The 26,031-nt window shown below is 34.6% G+C and overlaps 1 protein-coding gene across 6 annotated transcripts in view; it reads left to right on the top strand.

Moving 5' to 3' along the window:
• DGKB (diacylglycerol kinase beta) overlaps positions 1 to 26,031 on the top strand; it is a 638,855-nt gene that overhangs the window by 70,293 nt on the left and 542,531 nt on the right. For 3 of the 6 annotated variants that reach the window (XM_055314476.1, XM_055314475.1, XM_055314474.1), the window contains exons 2-4: positions 7,545 to 7,621; positions 11,704 to 11,724; positions 19,317 to 19,470. In XM_055314476.1, coding sequence (XP_055170451.1) covers positions 7,545 to 7,621; positions 11,704 to 11,724; positions 19,317 to 19,470 — 252 coding nt within the window. The remainder of the gene's footprint in view (positions 1 to 7,544; positions 7,622 to 11,703; positions 11,725 to 19,316; positions 19,471 to 26,031) is intronic. The other 3 variants (XM_055314473.1, XM_055314471.1, XM_055314470.1) reach the window with 1 other exon arrangement.

Raw genomic sequence — 26,031 nt, 5'->3', positions numbered from 1 at the left:
CTGCATATAAGAATCATGTGAGGAACTTTAAAAAAAAACCCCATGTCTTGGAGTGGCCCTGTTGGTTAAGTAGCTGACTCCTTATTATGGCTCAAATCAGGATCACAGGGTCTTGAGAAGGAACCCCTCGTGGGCTCTGTGCTTGCCATGTGGTCTGCTTGAGATTCTCTCTCCCTCTCTGTCGGCCGTTCCCCGTGCTCATCTGCGGATCTGTGCTCTCTCTCTCAATAAATAAAATCTTAAAAAAAAAAAAATCCCATTGTCTGGTGGGGTCCTCTCTAGTAGATTCAGTCATCATCACTGAGCTTTGAGCCTGGCATCAATGTATTTTAAAAGCTAACTGGATGATCTTAATATGAATTCCAGTTTGAGTACCACTGGGTTAGACACAAAACTGACTTAGACAAAGATAAAGCTCTTTTGTTAATTTGAAATACTAGATAGCTAAGGGAAATTTTAATCATCATATTTAACTTTTACTAAATACTAATATGTTATGTGTACATTAATGCTAGCTCAATATTAGACTAGGAAGCTTTCTCTTTATTTATTTTTTTAATAAATTAATTTTTATTGGTGTTTAATTTACCAACAAACAGAATAACACCCAGTGCTCATCCCGTCAAGTGTCCCCCTCAGTGCCCGTCACCCATTCACCCCCACCCCCCGCCCTCCTCCCCCTCCACCACCCTTAGTTCATTTCCCAGAGTTAGAAGTCTTTATCTTTAAAAACAATATTTATTTATTCATGAGAGAGAGAGAGAGAGAGAAAGAGGCAGAGACATGGGCAGAGGGAGAAGCAGGCTCCATACAGGGAGCCCAATGTGGGACTTAGTCTCGTGTCTCCAGGATCAGGCCCTGGGCCGAAGGCGACACTAAACCACTGAGCCACCCGGGCTGCCTGAAAGTTTTCTTTTTTAGACAGTTGGAGCTATGAATCTTATATATTACAAGGTTAAAATAGCCACTGCAAAGATGATTTTGGCGGAGTGCAGAAAGAGATTTCTAGGCCACAAATATCCTCTGTGATGAGAGGGGAAAAAAAACTATGTCTGGAAGCTTAAATTTTGAAGAAAACTTTTGAAGCACTGAATAGGGAGGAGCAAAAAAGGACTTTTCCAGGATCCCACATTGAGAATACAGCATTGACTGCCTCTCTCAAAATGTCAGAGCTGCATTTTTTTCCTGGAAAACTAATGTCCTCACTGAAACAGGGACCCATGGTTCCATCTACTCTGGCAAATAAAGGACTAGATGATTATTCTACAGGAGGTTATTTGTTATTTATAAAAAAGACAAATGCACTTCCTAAGGTAGAAAGTCTTGGTGTTAACAGTGGAGTATGATCACCTTGTCACAGGAGCTAGGACTACTATGTGGATGTTAAAGCTTTTGGCCTTGACTTGAAGAATAGACTTTAGAACAAACAAAAAAGATTTTCTTATGAAGCATAATGAGAATGTGTTATTTGCAAAACATTCTTAGAATTTTATTCCGATAGTTATCTTTTCTATGTACTTTCCCTTTATAATACAGCACAAACAATTTTAATATTTATTCTTTAAGATGATTTTTAATAATAACTATGAAATATATATATCATGTAGAACTTACATATATTGCAAGTTTTTGACAAGAATTGTACATATATATTCTAATTCCATTATCAAACAGAAACATAATTCTAAACTAAAATAAAATGCTATAAACACTTAAAATATCCATATGACATTTTTGCTTTACTTTTGCTTATATTTGTTGTATATTTAGAAGATATTTTTCATCTGTTAATTTAAGTTGGTAAAAAAAAGAATTAGAATGTACTAGTAAAAGGTAACAAAATTCCCTGAACTAAATGAACAGAAATCGTGGACTCCAAAGTAGATGCCTTGGCTCTAATGGAAACTTCTATTGTTTGTTTGTTTACAAAGTAAAGAAAACAGATTTGGGTCATATGCAAAAGTTTGGATCACTACTTCACCCTCTTTGGGTTGTGTGATTTTGAATAAGTAATGATCCCTTTAATCTTGATTTCTTCATGTGTTTAATGGGGAAGGAGTTTGAAAAAAAACGTAAGGTAATCATGAGTTTTAAGTGAAATAATAAGAGACAACACTAAAAAACAAGATAAAACACATTCTAACTACTAAAAGAATCTGCCCATGCAAATTTTAACAGTGTTAATAGTACTCAATGCATCAATCAGGTGTAGATTCTAAGAGTGTTATTATAGGGAGCTCTGTAGAAGGTTAGTTGCTATCTTAAGTGGTTGAAGGAAGTCCTGAGAGGTTTTGTGAGCAAGGTGGTCAGTAAACTCTGGCATGCATTATGTTTGAACTTCATTTGACAGTGTGGGGAATCCCCAGCAACGAAGACATCACGAGCAAAGGAAGGGTTATAAAGTCATGAGATATACTGTGATGGATGTTGAACTCTAAATAAGGAAGGCATCAAAAATAATTATTGGTAGATAGGGTCTGGATCATATTTTGACACATCTATCATGCCAAAAAGAGGGGTTTGTTGTGCAATTTAAAGACAATAGGAAACTGTTGAAGGGTGATGGTATGTTTGAAGTCATGTTGAGGGTGGAACAAAGGAATAGGAATTTATTAGGCACCAGATAGTTTGCTAGACACAGTACTACAAGGTCCATTTCATTATTTTTATTTTACATATTAAAAAACTGAGCCACAGAGACATTAAAAATATGCCCAGGGGGGATCTCTGGGTGGCTCAGTGATTTAGCTCCTGCCTTCAGCCCAGGGCATCATCCTGGAGTCCTGGGATCAAGTCCCCACATTGGGCTCCCTGGATGGAGCCTGCTTCTCCCTCTGCCTGTGTCTCTGCCTCTCTCTCTCTCTCTCTGCCTCTCATGAATAAATAAAATATTTTAAAAAAATATGCCCAGGGATATTCAGCCAAGAATCCTGGAGCCAGGACTCAAATCTAAGACTCTCTGGCTTTAAATCTATCCATTACTCCATGAGACCTTGGTCATTAATCAGACAAATGTGTGTTGCGGTTTTTGTGATAAAGAGGCAAAGAGGCTGTGAAATCACAAAGGAAGTTCATTCAAGATGTAGCAGACACCTAAGGAGATGGGAGGGAAGCCAAAAGCATTTTCTTTTCTTTTTTTTTTTTTTTGTAACATTTTTAAGGACACACCCATAAGCTTGATTCTTCTATTTTCTAAACATTGCTGATGCTCTTATAGATTTATTTTTATTTCAAAATTAGTAGAATGAATTTAAATTTCCTTAATAGTCATGTAAAAATTCAAAATATTCCTAACCGTACATTCCTAAAGTGTAGCTAGTTTAACACTCATGGCATTATATGGTACATGACTCAGCCAAACAGGAGAGGATTCATAGAGAGTGAGCACTGTAGGGGGCCTCTCGAATGACTCATATGCTTGAGCAGGTGCTAGAAAGACAAGCCATAAGATGAAATCTACTCTGTCAGTCCCTGTATACATTTCCTCTGTCCTTGCATGTAACCAAGGTGTTTGCTGAACAAACGATTCTTCTCTTTTTTAAATTCAGTACCACCTTAGTTCTTACGTGATTCTGATGGTGGTAGAGCAGACAACCTAAAATAATCCCATTGCCTTTGTTATGGCTATTAATATTAAATTACTTTCCAGTAAAACGAATATGCTATAGCCATGGGCAGTAATTGGTATTTAGTGTTCTTCTCCAAGTCTCCTGACTTATTATCCAAGCCTTGTAAGCATCACTTCCTCTGGAATTAGACATGTATCTCATGTCATGACCCTCCTTTGCTTTCTAGGAGACCCAATACTTTGTACTGAGCATCTGTCCTGATCCCTTTTCCAAGGATTAAACCAGCTGTTAGAAGCTGGCTGCCAGTCTTCTTTGATGCCAGACCTTTGTTCCCTTACAGATATGTATTACCTGTGAATTGATCTCTCAGTTCACAGCTGCCTGGCTGGCTGGCTGGCTGGCTGCCTGGATTTCTTAGCATTGCTCAGCCGAGAATCTGTCACTGTGCTCTCGTACTTGAAGCTCCAGTATTAGTTGAAATACGATTGAGATTATATCTTACACTTACCTACTATCTGTTCATTCAGGCATGACTTCCTTGGTATCTCTCTTTTACTGGAGGGTAGGTCAGATTCAGGCATATATCCTTCCTCTTCTCCACTACCCCAGTGTTATCCAAACAGACATGATCCAAAGTTGACATAGTCAAACTGATAGGAATGTTTATGGTGATAGGTAATATGAACCAATCCAGAAAAATGGCTGAATTATAAAATGAGTAAATTACTATTCTTTGAAGGTAGGTTGAACACAATAGCAGGAACTTACTTCACCATCTAGTACAGTTTGGGAATCCATGCAGATATGTAGACTATTGGCATAAGGGAATTCTGATTAAAGGTTAGGGGAACCAGGCAGGATATCTGGAATGCTGTGGTCTTTCTTTTCTTTTCTTTTCTTTTCTTTTCTTTTCTTTTCTTTTCTTTTCTTTTCTTTTCTTTTCTTTCTTTTCTTCTTTTCTTTTCTTTCTTTTCTTTTCTTTCTTTTCTTTTCTTTTCTTCTTTTTTCTTTTTTCTTTTCTTTCTTTTTTCTTTCTTTTCTTTCTTCTTTTCTTTCTTCTTTTCTTTTCTTTTCTTTTCTTTCTTTCTTTCTTTCTTTCTTTCTTTCTTTCTTTCTTTCTTTCTTCTTTCTTTTTTCTTTCTTTCGGTTTTTCACACTAAAATCTTAATCTAGAGAGGATTGGATGAATAAGTCAAGTCCTCAGTCTTTGAGAAATTGGGCCCAGGAAAGGTTATCAGGGCAGGAACAGAAGAATAGTTTCCAAACTAGCTTATAAAGTGGGGATTGGGTAATGAATAAAGTTCAGATACCAGGATATGAAAATGGGACTTGAGAATTGAAAAAATAGTAAATTGAGTTAATGGTGATCCATCTAAATAAGAATTAGCACTTCTTAAATTGTCCCAGACCAAGATTGTCATTGAGATCCAGAGAATTTTATCTTAATTTATTAATTTATTCCTAGTGGTATCCCCACTAAGAATATGCTAATATAAACTGTGTCCAAGAAAACATTAAAAAATGACATGAATAATTTTAAGGACTATTGCCTTCTCTGAAACATTTATAAGTGATTACTGAATGTGTTTTTTTACCCTCTGGAAGCCTGAAATGAAAAGCCTGTCTTTAGGCAGTGTTTCTAACATTCGTTGGAAGGCAAATTTTATAAGATATCAGAAAGCAAATTTTCTTTTCCCTCTTCCATTTTTTCATGGGGCTCAGATATGGTTAAAATAAACATAGTCTTTGGGATATGTTATTCCAGAATTTGTACATCTAGATATGTATATGTTTATATGGGTATGTACAGAGGGGTCTGTCTCTACATCTATCAATAAGAAGAAGTAAAAGATGTTCTACTAAGTTAGAATAAGACCTTATTATTGACAAGGGATTCAGGAATAAAGAATCAGCATCATATGTCTCTTTAATATAGAATGTAGTCTCTAACGTAGCTTATACTTCTGCCAATGTAAATGTCAAATAATTATTGTAATTTGTTGTGGTTTAGGAATAGCTCTGATCAATTGAATTACAATATTTATTATGATTTTATTATTTCATCTTTGTTATAAATTTGAATGCTATGCAAAAATGAAAATGTACCATTTCCTTCCTCAGAGCAACATACAATTGAGCAAGAGACAAGGATAACAAATTAACTCTGATCATAGTATGGAAAATACTAGCAAAATATATATTGAAAAAGAAATATATAGGAAACTGTACAGTCTTCAAACATATTATAGCATCCTCATACACACACCAATCTCAACAGCAAAAAGATAAACAATCCAATTAAAAAATGGTCAAAAGACTTGAATAGACATCTCTTCAAAGAAGATACACAATGGCCAATAAGCATTTGAAAAGATATTCAATATCGGTTATTAGCAAATATATAATGAAATACAAATCAAAACCATTTCATGCCCACTGAGATGGCTGTAATTTAAAAAAATAGGGAATAACAAGTATCAAAGATTTAAGAAATTGGAATTCACATATATTGCTGGTAGGTATGTGAAATAGTATGTAGCCCTGTGAAAATCTGTTTGGCAGTTCCTCAGAATGTTAAATGTAGAGTTTTCATTATGACCTAGTAATTCTCCTTTTAAGTATATACCCATGAGAATTAAAACATAAATTTGCACAAAATTATGCATATTTGAATGTTCATAGCAGCATTATTAATAATAACCAAAATATGGAAACAACTCAAATGTACATGAGCTGATGAGTGGGTAAACAAAATGTGGCATATCCATAAAATGGAATATTTTTTTAGCTATAAAAAGGAATGATACATGATAAAAACATCTATGGACCTTGAAGTGAAAGAAACTAAACCAAGACAACAGATTATAGGATTCCAGTTGTATGGAATGCCCAGAATAAGGAGTTCTTTTTGAGGTGAATATAGTTGTGATGTTTGGACAGCTGTGTGCATATACTAAGAAAACCCACTGAATTGGACAGCTGTGTGCATATACTAAGAAAACCCACTGAATTGTATACTTTAAAATAGTTAATGAATCTATGTTATGTGAATTTTAATGCAATAAAAACAATACACACACAAAACCCTCAACAGAAGTTACAACATAAAGAAACAAAATCAGAGTATATTTTACAAAATATAGGCATGATGCACTGGATGGGCACCTAGGAGTTAACTTTCTAACAGGATGCCTCGAAAGCTGACTTGTAAATTAGTATTTTTGGAGCTGGGAAATATTTTATGGTGGCACAAATATCACTGAATCATGGGGAAAGGCAGGGAGGATGATAATCAAATGCTAGGAAATAATATCTATGCCCTGTTTCTTAATGGAAAACTAAGAATCTTCTGTTTATTTCCCAGTTTCAATCTTGTTTTATCACTGTTAGTAAAACTCCTTGAAGATTTAGATTACTTATCAGTCTTTTAGATGACTTAGCAGTATTTATCAGTTGTTTTTCTCTAACTTAAATATGTTTTAAATCTGAGATTGCTTAATCAAATTATATTTTGATAACTGAGAGCATTGATTGAATGCTAGGTTGAATGCATATATTTGTATTCTATTTATATATATTATTCTAATAATATTTATGTTCCTTCATGGCATTATTTCTCCTATTAACCAATAGATTCTTTGTTACAATCTTAATATGATGAGTGTCCTAAAAATATTTTAAAATCTTTCATAATTGAAAAAGTAATTTAAAAGATCTTTTGGTAACACATCTAAACTTTTTTTTTTTTTAATTTGGAGACATAAATGGCTTTATTAAGTGGTTTGTGGATTGGGCAGCATCACTTCTATCAAGTAGAGATCCTTCCTTAACTTTGTTTCTTTTTTTCCCCCTAAACTTTGTTTTTTAATTGTAATATCTGTTGATTATATTTTAATAGATCTTTGTTTCCAAACTGGGTTATTTAGCTACAGTAGTCATATGTAAACAACTTGTGTGTTCTCTATTTCTTTCTAGATTCCACAAAGAAATTAAAGGATGTTCTTGAAGAATTCCATGGTAACGGCGTGCTTGCAAAGTATAATCCTGAAGGGGTAAAGCTTTTTTTTTTTTTAATGTTGCTTTTATATATATGCTTGGAGGAGGGATTTCTTAATGAAGGGTCCTTGGAAATATATATACCATATACCATATCATAAACAAAATGAAATTCATAATGAAATACTATTATGGAAAACACATAAAATAATGTACTACCTTTTTCTTTCAAAAATTGTCTCCTAATGAGAATAATATTTCTCTGTTATGTGCTTGAAAGAGTACAGATCATCTGTAATATTGCCTTAGGTTCTTTTCCTAGATGTTGAATGTATTGTAATTCTGAGATTGCTTGGTCAGGTATAATCAGGAAACAAGACTGATGGAAGAGAAGACCAAGTGTGCCTGCTGCTCACTCAGTGACCTAACAATTTTAACCCCAAATGAACACTGGTGGTGGGCAGGAGGGTTACTCCTTTCAGAGAATTATTCCTTTGACTAAAGAAGGATTCTGCTATGGATATAACTGGCCTATAATTTAAAAAAAAAAAAACAGCTTTGATTAAAAAGTGAGGGACTTCTTCCGCCATCTTGTTTTAACCTAGTACCAGTAAGCCAACAAGTCCCTGAAATTCCTTCCTTATAAAAACCTTCTTGTCCTGTTGATGGCTTTTGAACACCTTGCTTGAATGAGTGTCTATCCTAATTATTTGTTAAATCACCTTCCATTTAATGTTAGCTGAGAGATGTTACATTTTAAGTGAGCATCTTAGCTGTGAGTCCTTTGGCAGTTTCACCAATTGCGCTGTATGGAAGTTAAAACAAATTGTCCTTTGCAAAATAACTTTTCCAGCTAGATAGTTTGTTTGCTGATTAAAAAGTGACTTTTTTTTAATTAACATTGTCATTATGGTTTTGATTGTTTATAAGAGCATAGTTCCTGGCTACCCTTCAATATTATATTTCTTGGATACTTATAGAATTTATATTTTAGTCAAAAGTAAATCTCCAATTCTAACCTTAAAACATTCATATTGTTTTATGATTTCCTTCCAGTATTTCTAATATCTATTTTTCCTGCCGTATTTTCTCATTCTATCTTTATTCTGATATATTACTATACCTTGTAAAAGTCTTTAACCTAAGATTTATTTCCTTTTTCAAGTAGATATTTAAAACCTACAAATGATGGGGGAAACAAAGCAATTTAAAGCCATTCCCATTTTCTTATATCAGGAACAAAAGCAATTATCTGGCCTGGCCAGATTTCCCTCATATTTTATTTTCCTAGATACCATAGTGTGAGAGAAGAAAATTTTGCCAGATAAATTTGTAGAACTGAAAATCTCAAAGACCAAGGAAGTAGACCAGGAAAGCTAAACATCACAACTTTATGGAATTGTTGTAAGACCCTAAAATGTCATTAATATATACATTCATAACCCAATGAATTTGGAAATGTGCATGTTATATAATCTATACACAGAGCTAAGACCAGTTTTATTTTTTTCTCCCTAAAGATAGCTACTGGCTGTAAATTGGAGTGTGATCTTGTTTGCAAAGTAGCCTTTTTGCTTCCTTTGATGATTTCTTATTTAAAAGACTCAAGACTTAGTCTTACTGATATTATATATTTCATGAGGATTATCAGTCACTGTATACTGGATTTACTGAGGTAATTACTAGATTCGTTCTAAGACACACATATGATGTCATCTTTTCAATAATGTAATAACTCGTTCTAAGACACACATATGATGTCAGTCTTTTCAATAATGTAATAACTCCATAAATGCACAGATCTCCTCTTGAAATGCATTATTAAAATAATGAACAGTTGAAAAACAAAAAAAGTTAGATCTCATTATAACCCCAAAGTAATTCTAATTTAAGAGTCAAATCACTCTCAAACACTGATAGGTCCTTTTGCTTCAGGAAAAACAAAACAAAACTAAAGCTTACAAGACTCTTAAATACTAGTATGTATTTTACAAAAGCCAATAGGAAGTAATTAAGAATATTCAATGTTGAGAAAGAAATCTTTAATGCGTTGAGGTCCTCTTCAGTACATGACTTCATCTAGTTTATAAAAGGTTACTTTGTCACTGACAGAATTCATACTGTCCATTCGTTCATTTGAGAAATTCTCACTCTCTATTGGCTGGTCAGGTAATCCTCAAGTTGTTGGCAGAGATGACTACTTAATTAATGTTCTATTATACAAGAAAACTTAGGAAAATGTTTAATCTATACTACTTTTAGAATAAATAATCCTTTGTTTTCTAAAATAAACATTATCATCCATATAAAATGTTCTTGCAAAGAAAGAACAGGCTAAACATCTCTTATTTGCTTCTCCTCTTAGAAACAGTAGATGCTTATAAAATTAAAAAAAAAAAAAAAAAGAAACAGTAGATGCTGGGACGCCTGGGTGGCTCAGCGGTTGAGCGTCTGCCTTTGGCTCAGGGCCTGATCCCGGAATCGGGGATCGAGTCCCACCTCCGGCTTCTTGCATGGAGCCTGCTTCTCACTCTGCCTATGTATCTGCTTCTCTCTGTGTATGTCTTTCATGAATAAATAAATAAAATCTTAAAAATAAGTAGATGCATTGTGTTTCTTATCACTTACTTGAATTACTGAGTTCTAAAAGCTTCTGTATAAAAACTTAATACAATGACTATGTGACTGCTTAAGTCTATTTTAATGGAGAAGAAATATTAAGTGCATTATATGGATAAATCATTTTTATTTTTAATTTGTATCTTTTAAAGATGATTTAATAATCTTTCTTGAAAAAAAAACCCAGAATCAAAAAAAAAAATATGAACCTAAACAATATCTTTAAAGATTCCTTAAGGATAAGAACTTTTAAAAGGTCTTGAGGTTGCCAAACAGATGGGTTTATAAAGTTTTAAATGAAGAAAGTCATTGTAGGAAAAGTAAAATTACTTTCCCAAGATAAACCAGTTAGTTTTATAACAAGAGTCATAATTAAAACCTAATTGTCTGGAATCCCAGTTTAAGAATGATGCCTTCTCCTCTTCACTTCATTGACTGGGTCTTAGATTGAAAGGCAAGGTGGTGGGAGATGAGAGTAAGGGGAAGAGATATGTATTTCACATGAATTGAATGGCATTTCTTATGTAATGAGTGTGGCATATTCTAGTGCATGTAATTACTACTAAGTCGTGCCCAAAAAGGTAAGAGATTCTTGCTTGTCTCCAGCTAATCTTATATGAATGATACAATGTTAAGAGTATGATTATAGCTAGTTTGTAGTACCCATCTGATCTCAGTGAGATGGTTTATAGTAAAATATAGTCAGGATATCTCAAATATAAATAATTCATGAAATTAATGAAATTTGATAACATGAGAAAGAACCAGTTTGGCATTGCATTTTATATATGTAAAATATAGTATATTATAGTATAAGTAAATATATATTAATATAATAATATTATTTATTAATTAATGATATTAATATATTGCTATATTGCTATAGCTATTTATATGTTTTCACCCCTGAATTTCAAATTCAACTCTAAATTGTTCCATTGATATCTAAAGATGTGGGAAGAAATTAAGAAGTGGTATATGTTTGGGAAATATTTATCTTTAAAGGTATGGTAATGGGCTGGCATGTTATTCTAAAAGAAGCATTAGGAGTGGGAAATAAACATTTGTAACCTAATATATATTTATATATACTGTTGTGTTTTCATAATCTTCTCTGGAAGATTTTAATCATCTTATATGTGTCATTCATTATATTTATCTCCTATCAGTTTAGAGCTGTTTGCTGATTACCCTCCACGATTGATCTAAATGATTCTCAAATTTTAACTTCTATCAGAATCACCTGGGGGTCTCCTTAAAACACAGATTGCTGCCTACCCCCCTGCCCTCTCCTTAGTTTCTGTGTTTCTAGGACGAGATTCAAAAAAGTATATATTTTTATTAGTTTCCCAGTTGATGATAATAATGCTGTTCAGGACCACATTCTGAGACTCATGGATCTAGGGTATGTTTTAAAATCAATCTGTAAAATCGACCTTTTAGTTATCAGCAATATGAGATAATGAGTATAAATTATCTTACATTAACACTTGTATTCTTTCTTTCCTTGCATGCACAGAAACAAGACATTCTTAACCAAGTAAGACATTTTCTTTTCTATTAAAATCTGTCTTCTTTCTTTATTCTGATGTAATCTATGAATTTCTCATCCCTGTCATGACCTGTATTTCTGTACCATTAAGATTTGTATACTATGCAAGGCTATCTGTAATACTTATAAAGTTGTAACTGACTGATATTTGTTCAAATCAGCCTCAAATGAGGGCTAATACCATAATGGAATTGAAGAGGATCTAGAGGGTAGGCTTTAGTTTTGTAAACTCTTGAATCTAATTTTTTAATTTCACCGAAACATGATCAGACTTCAACAAAATAACAAAATAATTCATTTAATGAAACTCTTGATTTATTAATTTACAATGGGAGATCTATAATTGCATTTAAATGCGATCGATGGGGATTTCTTTTGCGTGGGGGGAGGTATGTATCTACACTGATATTAGAATTTGTGAGGGAAATAGAACTGAAAAGCCACTAATCTTTACCTTTCTGGGAAAAAGAGTAACCCATCTGTTGCTTCAGTCACTATCTCCCAGTAAAGCCAATTTTATAAAGCAAGTTTTGGGACTATTGTTCAGCTGGGTGCATAGAATGCCAACACATTTGGGGGATCTCTAAATGAATTTTTCTATCATATTAGGAATATATCTTACCAAAATGCATGAGATACTTAAAATCATGATATTGTCTCCCTTGGACAGTAATGGATATGTACTAGCAGCACTTTGTTCACAAATTTCCTTGTGGTTTCAATGCCAGCAAGCACTGTGATCTCATCCCCAGCATGTTACAGTGCAGTTGGTTACCCCAGAATGATCTTGACTGACTTAGACACAGGTCATACATACATATTACAGTCTCCAATGATGAGGCAGGACTGATGGCAACTCATTGACTGTGATGACTTTTACAAATCTCTTTCAGAGGATGACACTTCCCTGATCTTATCCCGGACTTCTATGGAAACCTACCAGTTCCCCTAAGGACAGACTACATGGGCTTTTTTGTTTTAGGAAGCGGCCCTTCAGAGTAAATGGCTGCTTCTGTGCAGCAGGATTTAGCTATTATAAGACATTTATTGAACACCTTGGTCCATAGACACACCTTTCTGCATCACCTCATCCCTACTAGAGGCTGTCTGAAAACTGGTGTCAATTAGCCCTGCCTTTTTCCTGGTCAGCAGAATGAGTTTCTTCCTTTTCCTTGCTCAGTCTTTGTTCCATATGGAAATGTTTAGTAGGCAAGCAATTTCAGTTGCAGAATAGAAAGAACAAGGAAAGCTGCGGTTAGCCAAAGGGGTGGTGGTGGGGGGCGGTGGGGAAGAAGCACATGCCTATTTGTTGCTCTATACTGTTCTTGGTCTATCAGTGTAGGATTTTCTCTTTACATTTCCTGTTAGTAGCTGATCCTTGACCCAAGGTTGAGTTACATTTCATAATTCCCTGGGCCTCCCTTATCTTTGCACTTGGTGCTCTGTACTGTAGATTCTGCTAATGTGTATACCCTTTACATTTAGACAAGTTGCTTCATTCCCTTAATAAGAAACCTGGGAATCCATAACCTACATTTGGTAGTGCTGCTGCCTAATGTAATATTTTAAGTGTCTTTAACAAGGATATTGACACTGATATAATTATTAGCAATGATATAAACACCTTTTATTGTAAGCTATAATTGTCCTTCCAGAACCAAATTCAACCTTTTCCATTAAAGAAAGCATCTGGAAAGTATAACAGAGAAAACGTGATCTTAGCAGTCCAACTGAACTGAGTTCAAATCCCACATCTGCCACATATTATCAGATCTTGGACAAGTTACCAGCCTCAGTTTGTAAAGCTTTCAAATGAAAAGAATATTGGCCTTAGTGGCTTGTTTAAAGTGTTGAATTCAAAGTGTATATAAAGTAATTATCTCTATGCCTGATGTAGAGGTGTTCCATTGACATTTAAAGGCAGTGGCCATTGGTCATACTTCAATGACTAACATGGTTTCATACAAAAGTTCTAGAATATCTATGAAAAGTAAAAGTGGGAATATCTGAGATACACCACCAACCAATCCTGTCACCTTTATTTTCTGAGACTCACTTTTCTCAACTTTAAAGTGAGAAAATATAACTCGGATGTCTTTCCAACTCTAAATTGATTTCTTTCTACCACGAGGTATGAGTGGAGGACATCAGATGTGATTTGTTTCCTCTGCCAAGCCTGGCCACAGTCCAGAATGCTGTCCTGGTATCAGAGTTATTGTGTTGTATCTGTTCTACCTCCCACAACTGCATAAATGCCAGGGCACTGAGTTAGCAAGGAATGGAAGTCACATGTTAACCAGTATTTGTGCTTCTCTTCCCCATTACTCTCAACATAAATTCTGTCATTTTCCTCATCTTATCAAACCTACAACCAGAGCACAGTTTTGAAAGCATACCACCAAACTGAATAATAAAGTGCCTTCTATAATTCTGTATCAGTGACCTATATTGACTCTGTATTCAATATTGTTGAAATATATAGTAACTTTCTTTTCATTATGTGACCGCAGTTAGAATGGAACCATGTAAAAACAGTCTGACAAGAAATTTACATAGATACTGATGAGTTTAATTAGCTACATCTTAGGGTAGTTAAACACATCAATTTGAATAGCGTCTTACAGGTTTCTTGTAACTGCACTAGGGATCCAATCTCGATATTGCCAAAAAAATACTGTCTTGTATCTATGACAACATGTAGAATTTGAGAATGGACCATCTGCAATATTGTGTCCTAAATTGAAAAGTTAATGATTTGGCTGTTTCGAGTGCTAGGTGATATCTCTCACAGTTGATATATTTCTCCCCTAACCTTCTGTAACAAATATTCAGAAGTGTATTTCCTACTACCCTTGTCTGCCTTCACTCCTGCTCTGTTCTCCTACTCCTCCTCACTGATTTTTATAGAAATGCCTCTAAAACAGGAGCATTTTTATGCCTCAGAAAGGACATTTGCACTATCTGTTTTGTCTATCTGAGGTGTTCTTTCTCCAAATATGTGCAAAGCTTTCTCCTTCATCCCCTTTAAATCTTTATTCAAAGAACAGATTTTCTTTTACTGATCATCAGATTTAAAACAAGTACCCTCCCCCAAAATGTATAAACATTTCCTATCTTTTTTCCCCCCTACAACACTTAATACTGTCAAACCTTGTACATTTAGGCCTATTTATTTTTCTATTTTCTTATTCCCCTTGTTAGAAAATAAGCCTCTGGTGGAAGGATTTTTGCATGTTCCAATAGCATCTCTACCCCAACAGCTAGGACAGAGACTAGTACAAAATGGATATACCATGAACATTTGCTGAATATGAGAAAATCTCCATCCTGAAACCACCAGAATAAATTAATGATAGAGTGATGACATTTATTTTCATTCACTTTCAGTCTACTTGGATGAATACTAGTGTTATTTCTTTAGTATTAACAGGGATTTAAAAACAAAGGATCCAGATGGTCAGATATAATAATGAAAGGCATATAGAAATGTGTTTTGAATTCATGCCAGTTTGGCAGCAACATCTGAACAGCTCCCTCAGTCTGAATTCTTTGCAGATTCTCTATGTTATCTCCCTAAATAGTCTGTGGCTGCTCCTTAAGAAAAAAAAAATGAAAAAAAACAGTTCTCAAAATTTTAAACATTGTGTGGTGTGTGTGTCTCTGAGCCAGTTTGATTTTTGAACACTCATTCACTTAAGTCCAACCCAACTTTGTTCATTAGTGTTTCCGTTGATGTGCATATAAGTGATCTCATTCTGTTTAAAGGTCACAATCTTCAAAAACCAATTTTAATGTTGCTACAGGACAGCAGTAGAAAGCAAGATACTTAAATTTGGCAATGTTCTACTGAATCATGAAATAAGGAAAATGTATAGATGGAAGATAGTATCCACTCATTGAAATGTCTGATATTTTGGACAACATAGAATTTTAAAAGAAATTTGAAAATCTTTTACCAAGAAGAAAATCAGGAGATGAGTTAACCAGAAGATATTAAAGAATAATTCCTCTGTGAATTGGAAACACAGAAATGGCTAAATTTAGGCTTCAAAGAAGTTTGAGTTTTACAACTTTGTAAGCTATGTTTAATGACTGAAATGTAAGGGAGGCAAATTTTGTTCTGACCCAAACTGTGAAGAAGTTTGAAAGGGAAGTTTATTTACATCATTGGTAAAACTTAATAAATAGGGTAACATCATTGCATAGAAAGCGTCATTCTTATTTTGTTAATAGATTTTTTTTTAAATAAGATATCTGTATAAATGCTCACATTCTAAAAGCAGTGTTTTGTCAGTGTTGCCTGGTATAGAACAATAATTGCAAAATGTCTAAAACACAAAAACTGCAGGCTTGATTCAGGAAGATGCAGTGAGTTTTCTGGTTTTCTGGACTAATAAAGAGGAGGGCAAATTAAGATAATAAAAAATCCATTAAACCTCAAACCAGCACTTCCTTTTATTATTTTATTATTTCATTTATTTTACATGCTGTGAGCCCAAGGGCATGTTAAGTGCTTTATATTGATTTATTATTACATTTAGATGACAACCCTGAATGGTTGATCTTATATAGCACTTTATATGAAAAAAATTAAGGCTTAGAGCTGTCAGAGAATATAACTAAGCTGCCTTTTGCTTAGTGAACAAGGCAAAGCTGCAGCATTTAATTTCAGAAAGTTTTCCTGACCACTGAAAAAGAACGGTCAAGAAGTAATGCGGTCCTTATTAACAGGGATGCCATACATTTTTTTTTCCTTTTTGGTTGTTTATTTTTCTGGTTTCTTCATTAAATTACAGGCACTGATTTCAAAGAGGTTCTATTTAGGTTATGTAAGGCTCTATAAAGAGCACACACTTGGGATGTGGCAGATTTTTTCTGTAAAAGAAGAGATAAATTCCTTGCCCCAAATCACTCAGATGGCAAGTGAAGATATAGAACATGACACAAAATATTTTTTTTTCCTCAAGTCTCTGTTTTTTTTTCATTTGCTGGTTGGTTGTTATTGTTTTCCTTTGTTATCATGTTAAACTCTTGCCTTGAAATTGTTCTGTTTTAAAAGATAATCATGTTCCAACAGAAGATCCAGAGAAAAACTGTCAACAATTCTAGTCCTTTGTTCATATTTTGCTACCAGCTTTCTAAAAAAAAATAATAATAACCAAAAAGGATGAACCATGTAATGACTTGTTAAATGCATATAAAAACATTTTAAGGTAATGTGGTTTGAGGCTTATTCCTCAAAAATTGTTTGAAATTTCTAACAGACCCAGAGGTAGGTATTGTTATTCTTACCTGTAGATGGAGAAATTAAGGCACAGAGAGATTAATAAATTGTCCACCTGGATATAGCTAGAAAGTGTTGGATCTGAAAGTAGATCCAGGTACTCTAACTTCAAAGCCATGTTCCTGTCATTTGTTATGTTGGCAAACACAATACCGACTACAGAAGGCTTAGGGCTCAGAAGCAAGAGTGAATATAAATAACCACCTCTAATCTCAATGCCTATGACTATGTTTGTTACACAAAGTTCCTATAGTTTTTAATAAAATTAACTTCTAGTTTCCCATGAGGCTTCACACATTTTAGGATTTTCTGTCGAAGTTGGTTACTCATCCAACTGAGTGCAGATTACTTCTCTTGCCACAGGCCAGGACTAAGGAACCCTATTAGTAAGAGTAGGTGTCTCTGCTCAAGAAAGTGCCTTTGGATACAGTGGTCTGGCTGTTGGCCTTATCTGCATATTTTGAAACCTCAGTTTCATTCATGGTGGCAAATTGCTTTTCATAAGTACTTCTGCTACCTGAGGCTATTCATATATTTTTATGTTATTCATGGTTTTTAATTATGTGGTTCACTCCACTAGTAGAATTTATAATATTTTATGGTGGTGGTGATTTCTTATATATATAAGAAAGTGGACTCTTTTTACTGCCACCAATGTAAATGTCTGAAGTGCCTTTCATGAATAACCAAAGCAAGGTTAAACTACCTAAAAATGTCAGAATAAGGTGTAGGTAGAGTTTTGCAATCAGAAATAAACAAAGTGAAGTTTTATTTTCTTTTTCTTTTTTTATTATTTATTTATTTATTTATTTATTTATTTATTTATTTATTTGCTTTGGTTTTTAATTGGCTTGAGATTCTATTAGGTACAGAAGCATACATGGTACATATTCTTAATTGGCACATAATCTAATCTATAAAAATTTACTTTCTCTAGTAATATCTTTATATGCCCTATTCCATTTTAGGATTTATTCAAAACAATATTAAAATTAAATTGGTCATTCTGTACCACCTTATCCCAATATAATTACATGGAACAAATACTTTTCTATTCAAAATAGCAGTTTAAGGAATTGATTTTATTCTCATTTACCAGAAGTCTACCAAATTTCATTTTTGCCCTATTTTTAGTTTTATCTCAGTTACATTGAATTGAGTAAGAAAAAAAAAAAAGCCCTTCAAGGGCTTCCTATGAGACCCATCAACCTTGGACTTTCTTGATCTGGACAGGTGTGGCTTTATCCCAGCTTCTTCTCTATAGATATCCTTGTTCTTTCAAATGGCCGCCTGGATAGGACCTAATACAACCACACTGGCCTCTTCCATGTGATCTACATTGATTTCTCAGGAAACATTTATGCATCATTGTCCCTATAGTCATGAGGGTGATGGGCAAGCCCAGTACAGTACCATTTACTTGCCTTTGTCTCAAAGTACCTGCACCCTTGTCTTCAATTTTCCAGGCAAGAGTCAGATTCTGGTCCACTGTCCTCCTCTGCTCAGAGAAAGCAAGCTCTCCAGGTGGCTCTGGTGAAATTCTCTACTTAAATGGAGAATAGACGGTGATTTCCATCACCCTTTCCCTGTTGGAAACAGAGGAAACAAACTCCAGAGATGGAGTCTCTCAATGTAGCAAGGGTTCTTTCCAAACAAATGTCTGATTGTTTATTTTTTATGGTCCTGCAGTGACTATGAGTCGACAAGGATCTTGAAAAAGATTTCTTTGAAAGTTTGCATGGGAAGTTTTAGAATTTCACTTTGGAATTTCACATCAATTGATATTGGTGTCAGGGTGAGATTTTTACATTAACTCCTTCTTCCAGGGGTCAAAAACAAGACTAACTATGAGAAACAAAGACAGGAGATGAGAGAAATTCTTTATTTCAGAGTATTAATGCTGTATTCATGACTCTGCATTAGCATGTTCACGTTAGTTGCCTAATTTGGTTATAACAACAACTCTGCAGGATTGGGAATATTACTCCCAATTCACAGGGAAGGAAACCGAGTTTCAAAGATTATATTTTTTTACGGTGATACATATACTGTGGAAATAGAAATGTCTGATTGGAAAGCTTCTCCTTTCCTGTTGTCCCACTACAGGTAAGATGTATACATACCTAACCACCACGATTAGCCAAGGACTGCTCCATGTATTTCTCAAATAGTTATCATCCTTTTATAGACTTGGATATAGAAATGCTTGAGGTCATTTCTACTACTGCTGATTTTGAACGTAGCACATAATCTTAACATTGGCTGACTCTTAAAATATATGTTTAATTTTTTTCAGACAATAGATTTTGAAGGTTTCAAGCTATTTATGAAGACATTCTTGGAAGCAGAACTTCCCGATGATTTCACAGCACACCTTTTCATGTCATTTAGCAACAAATTTCCTCATTCTAGTCCAATGGTAAAAAGTAAACCTGCTCTCCTTTCAGGAGGTAAGTCTAATTATTTACTTTAAATATGCAAACCTCCAAGGGAAAATCAGTATCAAGTTCTCTATAAGAGAAGAGATGATTTGTTTAAGAAATATCTTTCTTTCAGGATTTATACTTTCATACTAAGATTGTGCAAAATATTTAAAGTGTCTCCAATATAGTAATAGCTAAACATTACAGAAAATATACTTTATCATTATCCATCACTTGTCATTCAAAGTCTTAGAAGTCTACGTTTAGGTAACAATTTTAAGAGATACTTCCATCAAATATGGAAAAGTGCTCTTCTAAATGACTAGTTAAATATAGATAACTTTATATATGAAAATGTAGTCACAAAGCAGTTATGTGTAGAAACATAATATTTATATCACCTGTGTAAATTTCTAACATATTTTCATAGAACAGTTTTGATTTTTCTTTTAGACACTTTTTAAATAATGATATCACCATGGAGATGATTGGTTCTGTCATTATGGGTAGCTTTTCAGACATGTCTAATGAATCCATTGTTAATTGTGTCTAGCTTTATCCAGTCAGGAAAACAAAAATCCCACTGTATTACCTTAGAGAATATAAAATAGGCGATTGGTTAAACAGTGTTGGAGGGTTGAAAATCAAAGAGAAATACCAAGATGATGTAGAGGTAGAACTGCAGGACTCATGTGCCACTCCTAGGTTGGAGTAATCAAAACTTGGAAGAAGGATTTCTTTGAACTAGGAGGTAGGGTTCTGTGGGGAAGGTGTTGCCTGGCAGATCTCTCACCCTGGAATTTCTGTGGAGGGGATACTTCCTTCTGGGTTTGGTAGGTAGTACCAGAGCTCAAGAGGGGCCTGCTGCCTGGCAGTCATACATTTTAGGAATGGCTTGGGCCAGACTGTGCCTTTCTCAGTGTAGAAATGAGCTAGAGACTAGAGCCTGTTGCTCTGGGAAACAAGTGCTGGAGAGATCTAATAGGAAGTAAAGACAGACTAGCAGGAACCAGCCCCTACCCCTTCCTTCCTTGTCATGTCTCTAGTGCCCCTGTTAATAGGAATCCAGCTCATAATGGAGAAATGTGGTCTAAGGCAGCATTTCTCAAACTCTTTCTGATCACAAGACTTTTTTGGGCTCTTAAAATTATTTAGGGCCCAAAGAGCTTGGGTTATACCTATTATATCCATACTAAAGAAGAGATATTGTAGAAATAAACAACAATCAATCCATTACATGTTAAGAAAAATAACATTTTTTTCTGAAAAATAACTTCAAAACTAAAAACAATTCATGAGAAGAGTGGCATTGCTTGATATCGTTGCCAATCTCTTTAACCTCTGGCTTCCTAACTGCCTCTGTGTTCCTGTTGCTGTATCATATATTATGCAGCCTCTTAAAAACTCTACACTCATGAGAGAATAAGAGTTAAAAAAGCAAATTATATCTCAGAATTATCATTAATAATCATTTGATCTAGAAATTATCTGCAAAGGGACCTGGGATCTCAGGGGAGACACTGGCCTAGAGACTTCCAGCTTTAGCATTATGAAATAGAATACCAAAATGTGAATAAAGTGATAGAAGATGTTTAAAAACCAGTACTAATTAATTAATTTTTAATTTTTAAATTAATAAATTAATTATATATAATTATAATTTAATCTAAAAATTAAAAATTAATTAAGAAAATTAAAACATTAATTAAATATACTTTAGTTAATTAATTAAAAATAAAACCTCTAATTAAGAAATAGGTGAACCATAAACAAGGTTTAGGCAATCTGATGAAGAGTCCATAGACATATGCTTTATGTTGTGCTGTTTCTCCTTCTGTTAATGAAGTGATGATCTTTCCTAGAGCAATCACATGTTGGTGCAAGCTTTTTTTAAAACAAGTGTATACCTTCCACATGATATATTTGGATCCTTTCAAAATATATAACAATATGTTTATCATAGTCTTTACCCTTAAAATGTTTTTAGTTCCTTAAATAATTCCCCTATATCATGAATTGAAAGGATTCACCCCACTTGATTTTCCCCAAGTGAGTCTTGTTTAGTCTGTTCTTACAGTGTGCTATCAGAGCTTACTGGTGTCCTGGGCTGAACATTTAAAAATGGGACAATTCCTTACTTTGATCTAGAAATTAAAACTTCCCTGTTCTCCATTTCATGCTATAAATGGATTGCACATAGACTGAATAAAATAGCAAAATTGTCTCTTCTTTCATTTTATATGAAGCAGTATTATTCTTGTGTATGGAGAAAGAAGGGGAGACATTTTTTTTATAGGTTTCCTGTCTGAGTAATTATGTCAGACTTAGAGGGAAGAGAGATTCTAATTAATTAGATTCGTAAGAAATTAAAATCTCAAACTCTCTTGTCTTCAAATAGCATGTAGTAAGTATTACATATAAGATGCCAAATTTACAAGGAGTAGAAATCAAATCAGGTTCCAAAATGGAAAAAAAAAATTAAAGGGTAACAGCTTGTACTTCGTTTGGGACAGCCACATATTCTGCACAGATCTACTTGAAAGGAATTGCAAGATGGGCTGTGTAGCTCTCATGCAGCAAAAAATAATTTAAACTGGAATTTCTTTCAAACCTTGATCCACATTTTAAAACATAAGTGCGTGGTGTCCTTTGTAGGACTGTTTTCAACTGCATATTCTTTCAAACTTACTTTTGTTAATAAAAAATATAAATGCATTTTTTTATTTTCAGGATCCTTCTGTATAATCTAGATTATCTACACAATACATATTTGTGGCTGAAAAATCACAAATAAATTTTGAAGAGAAAGGAGCTATATAATGTTTTGTTTACCACCCCCCCAAAAGTTCACCGTATTTCATTACTACAGTATCAATATGGATATGATAGCTGTTCTTGACTCTGTATATCAACTGAATAATGGTTTCTCAGTAAAAAGCAAAACTGAATTGGGAAAAATGTTATTCTTGTTAATGAACAATATTCAATTATTGGAGATAAAATAAATGCAAAACATTTAGTTTTTATAGAATAAAAAATTTAAATAGCTATAAAGAGGCATAAATGTTGAGTGTGTGTATGTTTATAGTTGGCTTTTGTTGGAACTTGTAGTAGCTACTGATCCATCTGGTATTTTGTGTAGTGAATTTTTTTTTTTTTTTTTGGAATATTTTGTTGCAGTGAAAGTGCCTCTTATCGCCTCCTTAATATGTAAGATGATTCTTTCTACTGTTCCAAGTTGGACTTTTAATTTTTGAAGATATCCCTAATGCTCTATCTTTCCAGCTCTCTCATAACCTCTTTTGCTTCCTTGTAAATGTCAGGTCCCTAATGCCTCATATGTTTGCCAGCTCAGCGACTAACTTCTGATTTTACTTTCATCCCCAGAATCTATCACTTGAACTACTTTCTTTACAGAATGGTTCAATCATTTGGGACCTTCTTTTTTTGCAAGTGGCTCATATACCCTTGACCACGAATCAATATTATGATTTCACATTTCAGTTCCTACAACTAGAACACTGAATATAACCAAAGAGAAATTTCATAAATATGCAGATTGTTGCCTCTACATGTTTTTAACATACAATATTAACATGGCCTTAAGAGCTCTTCAGTTTTTTAAAAAATCTACCATAAAATTTTCATATTTATTTACCATATTTATTCTTAATACTGTCTCCTAGATCAATTAGGTTAAATTTTTCGAACTTCTTTTTTTTTAAGATTTTATTTATTCATGAGAGAGAGAGAGAGAGAGAGAGAGAGAGGCAGAGACACAGGCAGAGGGAGAAGCAGGCTCTATGCCAGGAGCCTGACGGACTCAATCCAGGGACTCCAGGATCGCACCCTGGGCCAAAGGCAGGCGCCAAACCGCTGAGCCACCCCAGGATCCCCCTCAAACTTCTTTATTCAAATCTTTCCCCTCATCCTCAACAGGTGAATTTTTTTCACATCCTACAAAAACAAAAACACAAAACAAAAACAAAAACAAAACAAAACAAAAAAAACCCAAGCACTGTCTAACATAAAATGCCTCAATTATTCCCCATACAACCCAGAACTGTTTCTTCAGCTCACAGAGAATATATATTAACTCTATTCCAGATAGAACTCTTCATCAGGATGTCCCATAAGGAATTGAATGAAATGTGTTTGAAAGTCAAATAATTATAATCTACCCACACCCCCTTCTATTTCTATATTGTCTCTTGGTGAAGAGAACTCAAGTATCTATCATTTTTCCAATTGTAAAATCTTGGACTCTCCCACTCGGCACTGCCTCATGCCTCATGCCTCATGTTTAGTTAGTCACAAAATGCTCTCCATTGTTCATTATAACTTCTCAAACATTCTGCTACTGTCAGTTTGATCTATCATTGTTTGTGTTATAGACTGCCCCTTAGCATGGCTCCTGGCTGGGCCCTGACTTCCTATCTCAATGCTGTACTTTCTAATGTTGAAACCTGATTCGATTATTCTTCGGTTTCTAAGTTTCAGGCCTTCACTATCACCTTGTGGCAAGTTCTTTAAATTTTTATTTTTCATGTAAACTTAAATCCTTAGTACTTAAAGCAAATGAGGGGACGCCGGGGTGGCTCAGCAGTTGAGTGTCTGCCTTCGGCTCAGGGCATGATCCCAGAGTCCCAGGATCGAGTCCCATATGGGGCTCTTGCAGGAGCTTTCTGTCTCTGCCTCTCTCTCTCTCTGCCTCTCTCTGTGTCTATCATGAATAAGTAAATAAAGTCTTTAAAAAAATATGTAAAGCAGATTAAGGCGGAGTTGTTTTGGTGAAGGGAGAGGGTGCAGGAGAGATTAAGTACAGGAAGTTCTAGTCACTGGCCTTCCCACACCCAAACTCACCTCCCTGCCCCCCACAAATGTGCCTGAAACTAATATAACACTATGTTGGGACACCTGAGTAGCTCAGTGATTGAGCATCTGCCTTTGGCTTGGGTTGTGAGCCCGGGGTCCTGGGATTGAGTCCCACATCAGGCTCCCTGTAGGGAGCCTGCTTCTCTGCCTATGTCTCTGCCTCTCTGTGTGTCTCTCAAGAATGAATAAATAAAATCTTTTAAAAAAATCTGAGTTTCATAGCAGTAAGCACATTGCCATGTAGCCTGCAGATCTGCCTCCAGGCTCAATTCTCTCTGCCTCTTGCCCCATGTGGCCCAGATCCTTTACATAACAAATTGTCTGCTGTGATTTAAGTCTTCTGTGGTTCCTTATCTCACAGCAAAAGCCAACTCCTTCAAGTCTTGGCTAATGTGTTGCTCTAATTGCATAGCACATGCTGGCATGAGATACCTTGACTGTGCAACTGGGAAAGAACCAAGGCACTGTTGTCAAAGTCACACTTTCTGCCTCTTGTAGAATAGCTGGTGCATCCATGCTCCTTCCCAACTCTCACCTAGACCAACTCTTCATAGCAATTCTAGGAATTAACTACCTTCAGCTAAATTATTATTCTTATTGTACAGGATAGCAGTTAACAGTAGTTATTAGTAACTTCTACATTCTCTGATAATATAGAGAATGTAATTGATTTGTTAACTGGTTCAGAAACATACTATGTATTTCTGTTTGACTCCACAATATTTAAAATGCTGACGTTATAATAGTAAATGCCTGTTATTAGCTATAGGTTAGGGTAAGTTTTCTTGTTGTTGTTGTTATTGTTAGTTTTATAGGACAGAAACAGAAAAAGGATATTTTCTTTATTTTTTTATTTTTTTTAATTTTTTTTTTTTCTATTTATTTATGATAGTCACACACAGAGAGAGAGAGAGGCAGAGACATAGGCAGAGGGAAAAGCAGGCTCCATGCACTGGAGCCGACGTGGGATTCAATCCCGGGACTCCAGGATTGCGCCCTGGGCCAAAGGCAGGCGCCAAACCGCTGCGCCACCCAGGGATCCCAGAAAAAGGATATTTTCCTAGCACCTTTTATATCATATCATGTAGAGAGTTGGCCAGTTGTAACATTTAATTCTTTCTTTCTTTCTTTCTTTCTTTCTTTCTTTCTTTCTTTCGTGCATTCCACCATCTTTTTTTTTTTATTTTTATTTTTTTTATTTAAAGAGAGGGAGAGAGAGACCTGGGGAAAGAGCATAGGGAGAGAGAAAGAGAGAGATGCAGGACTCAGTCTTACAACCCTAAGATCATGACCTGAGCCAAATCAAGAGTTAGACATTTAACCCCAGGTACCCCTCCACCATTCTTTTTTTTTTTTTTTTTAACACCTTATGTGCCAGAAATTCCACCAGAAAGCTGAGTATCCTTTAGAGCCAGGCAGACAACAGACAAGTAGGTTATGAATTATATTACACTAAAATAAAAGTTATCATCTATTTATCAAGATCATCTGAGTGAGATTTTAACCATAAATTAAAATTATCTAGTTTAAGTAGAGGTAGGGACAGGTACATGTAGGAGAGGATGGAAGGGAGTTTCAAAAAAAGAAAACATGTACATTTCTACTCAAATTAAAAAAGCCCAATGAAAGGATAGTGTGTGAACTGTAAGACATTCAGTATTATTTCATTCATAAATATTTATTTATTTTTAGAAGCATAGTACAATAGTTAAT

Source organism: Nyctereutes procyonoides, unplaced genomic scaffold, assembly GCF_905146905.1.
Source record: "Nyctereutes procyonoides isolate TBG_1078 unplaced genomic scaffold, NYPRO_anot_genome, whole genome shotgun sequence".
NCBI lineage: Eukaryota > Metazoa > Chordata > Mammalia > Carnivora > Canidae > Nyctereutes > Nyctereutes procyonoides.
The sequence above is the reverse complement of the archived record's forward strand: the minus strand, read 5'-3'. Positions and strand labels throughout refer to the sequence as shown.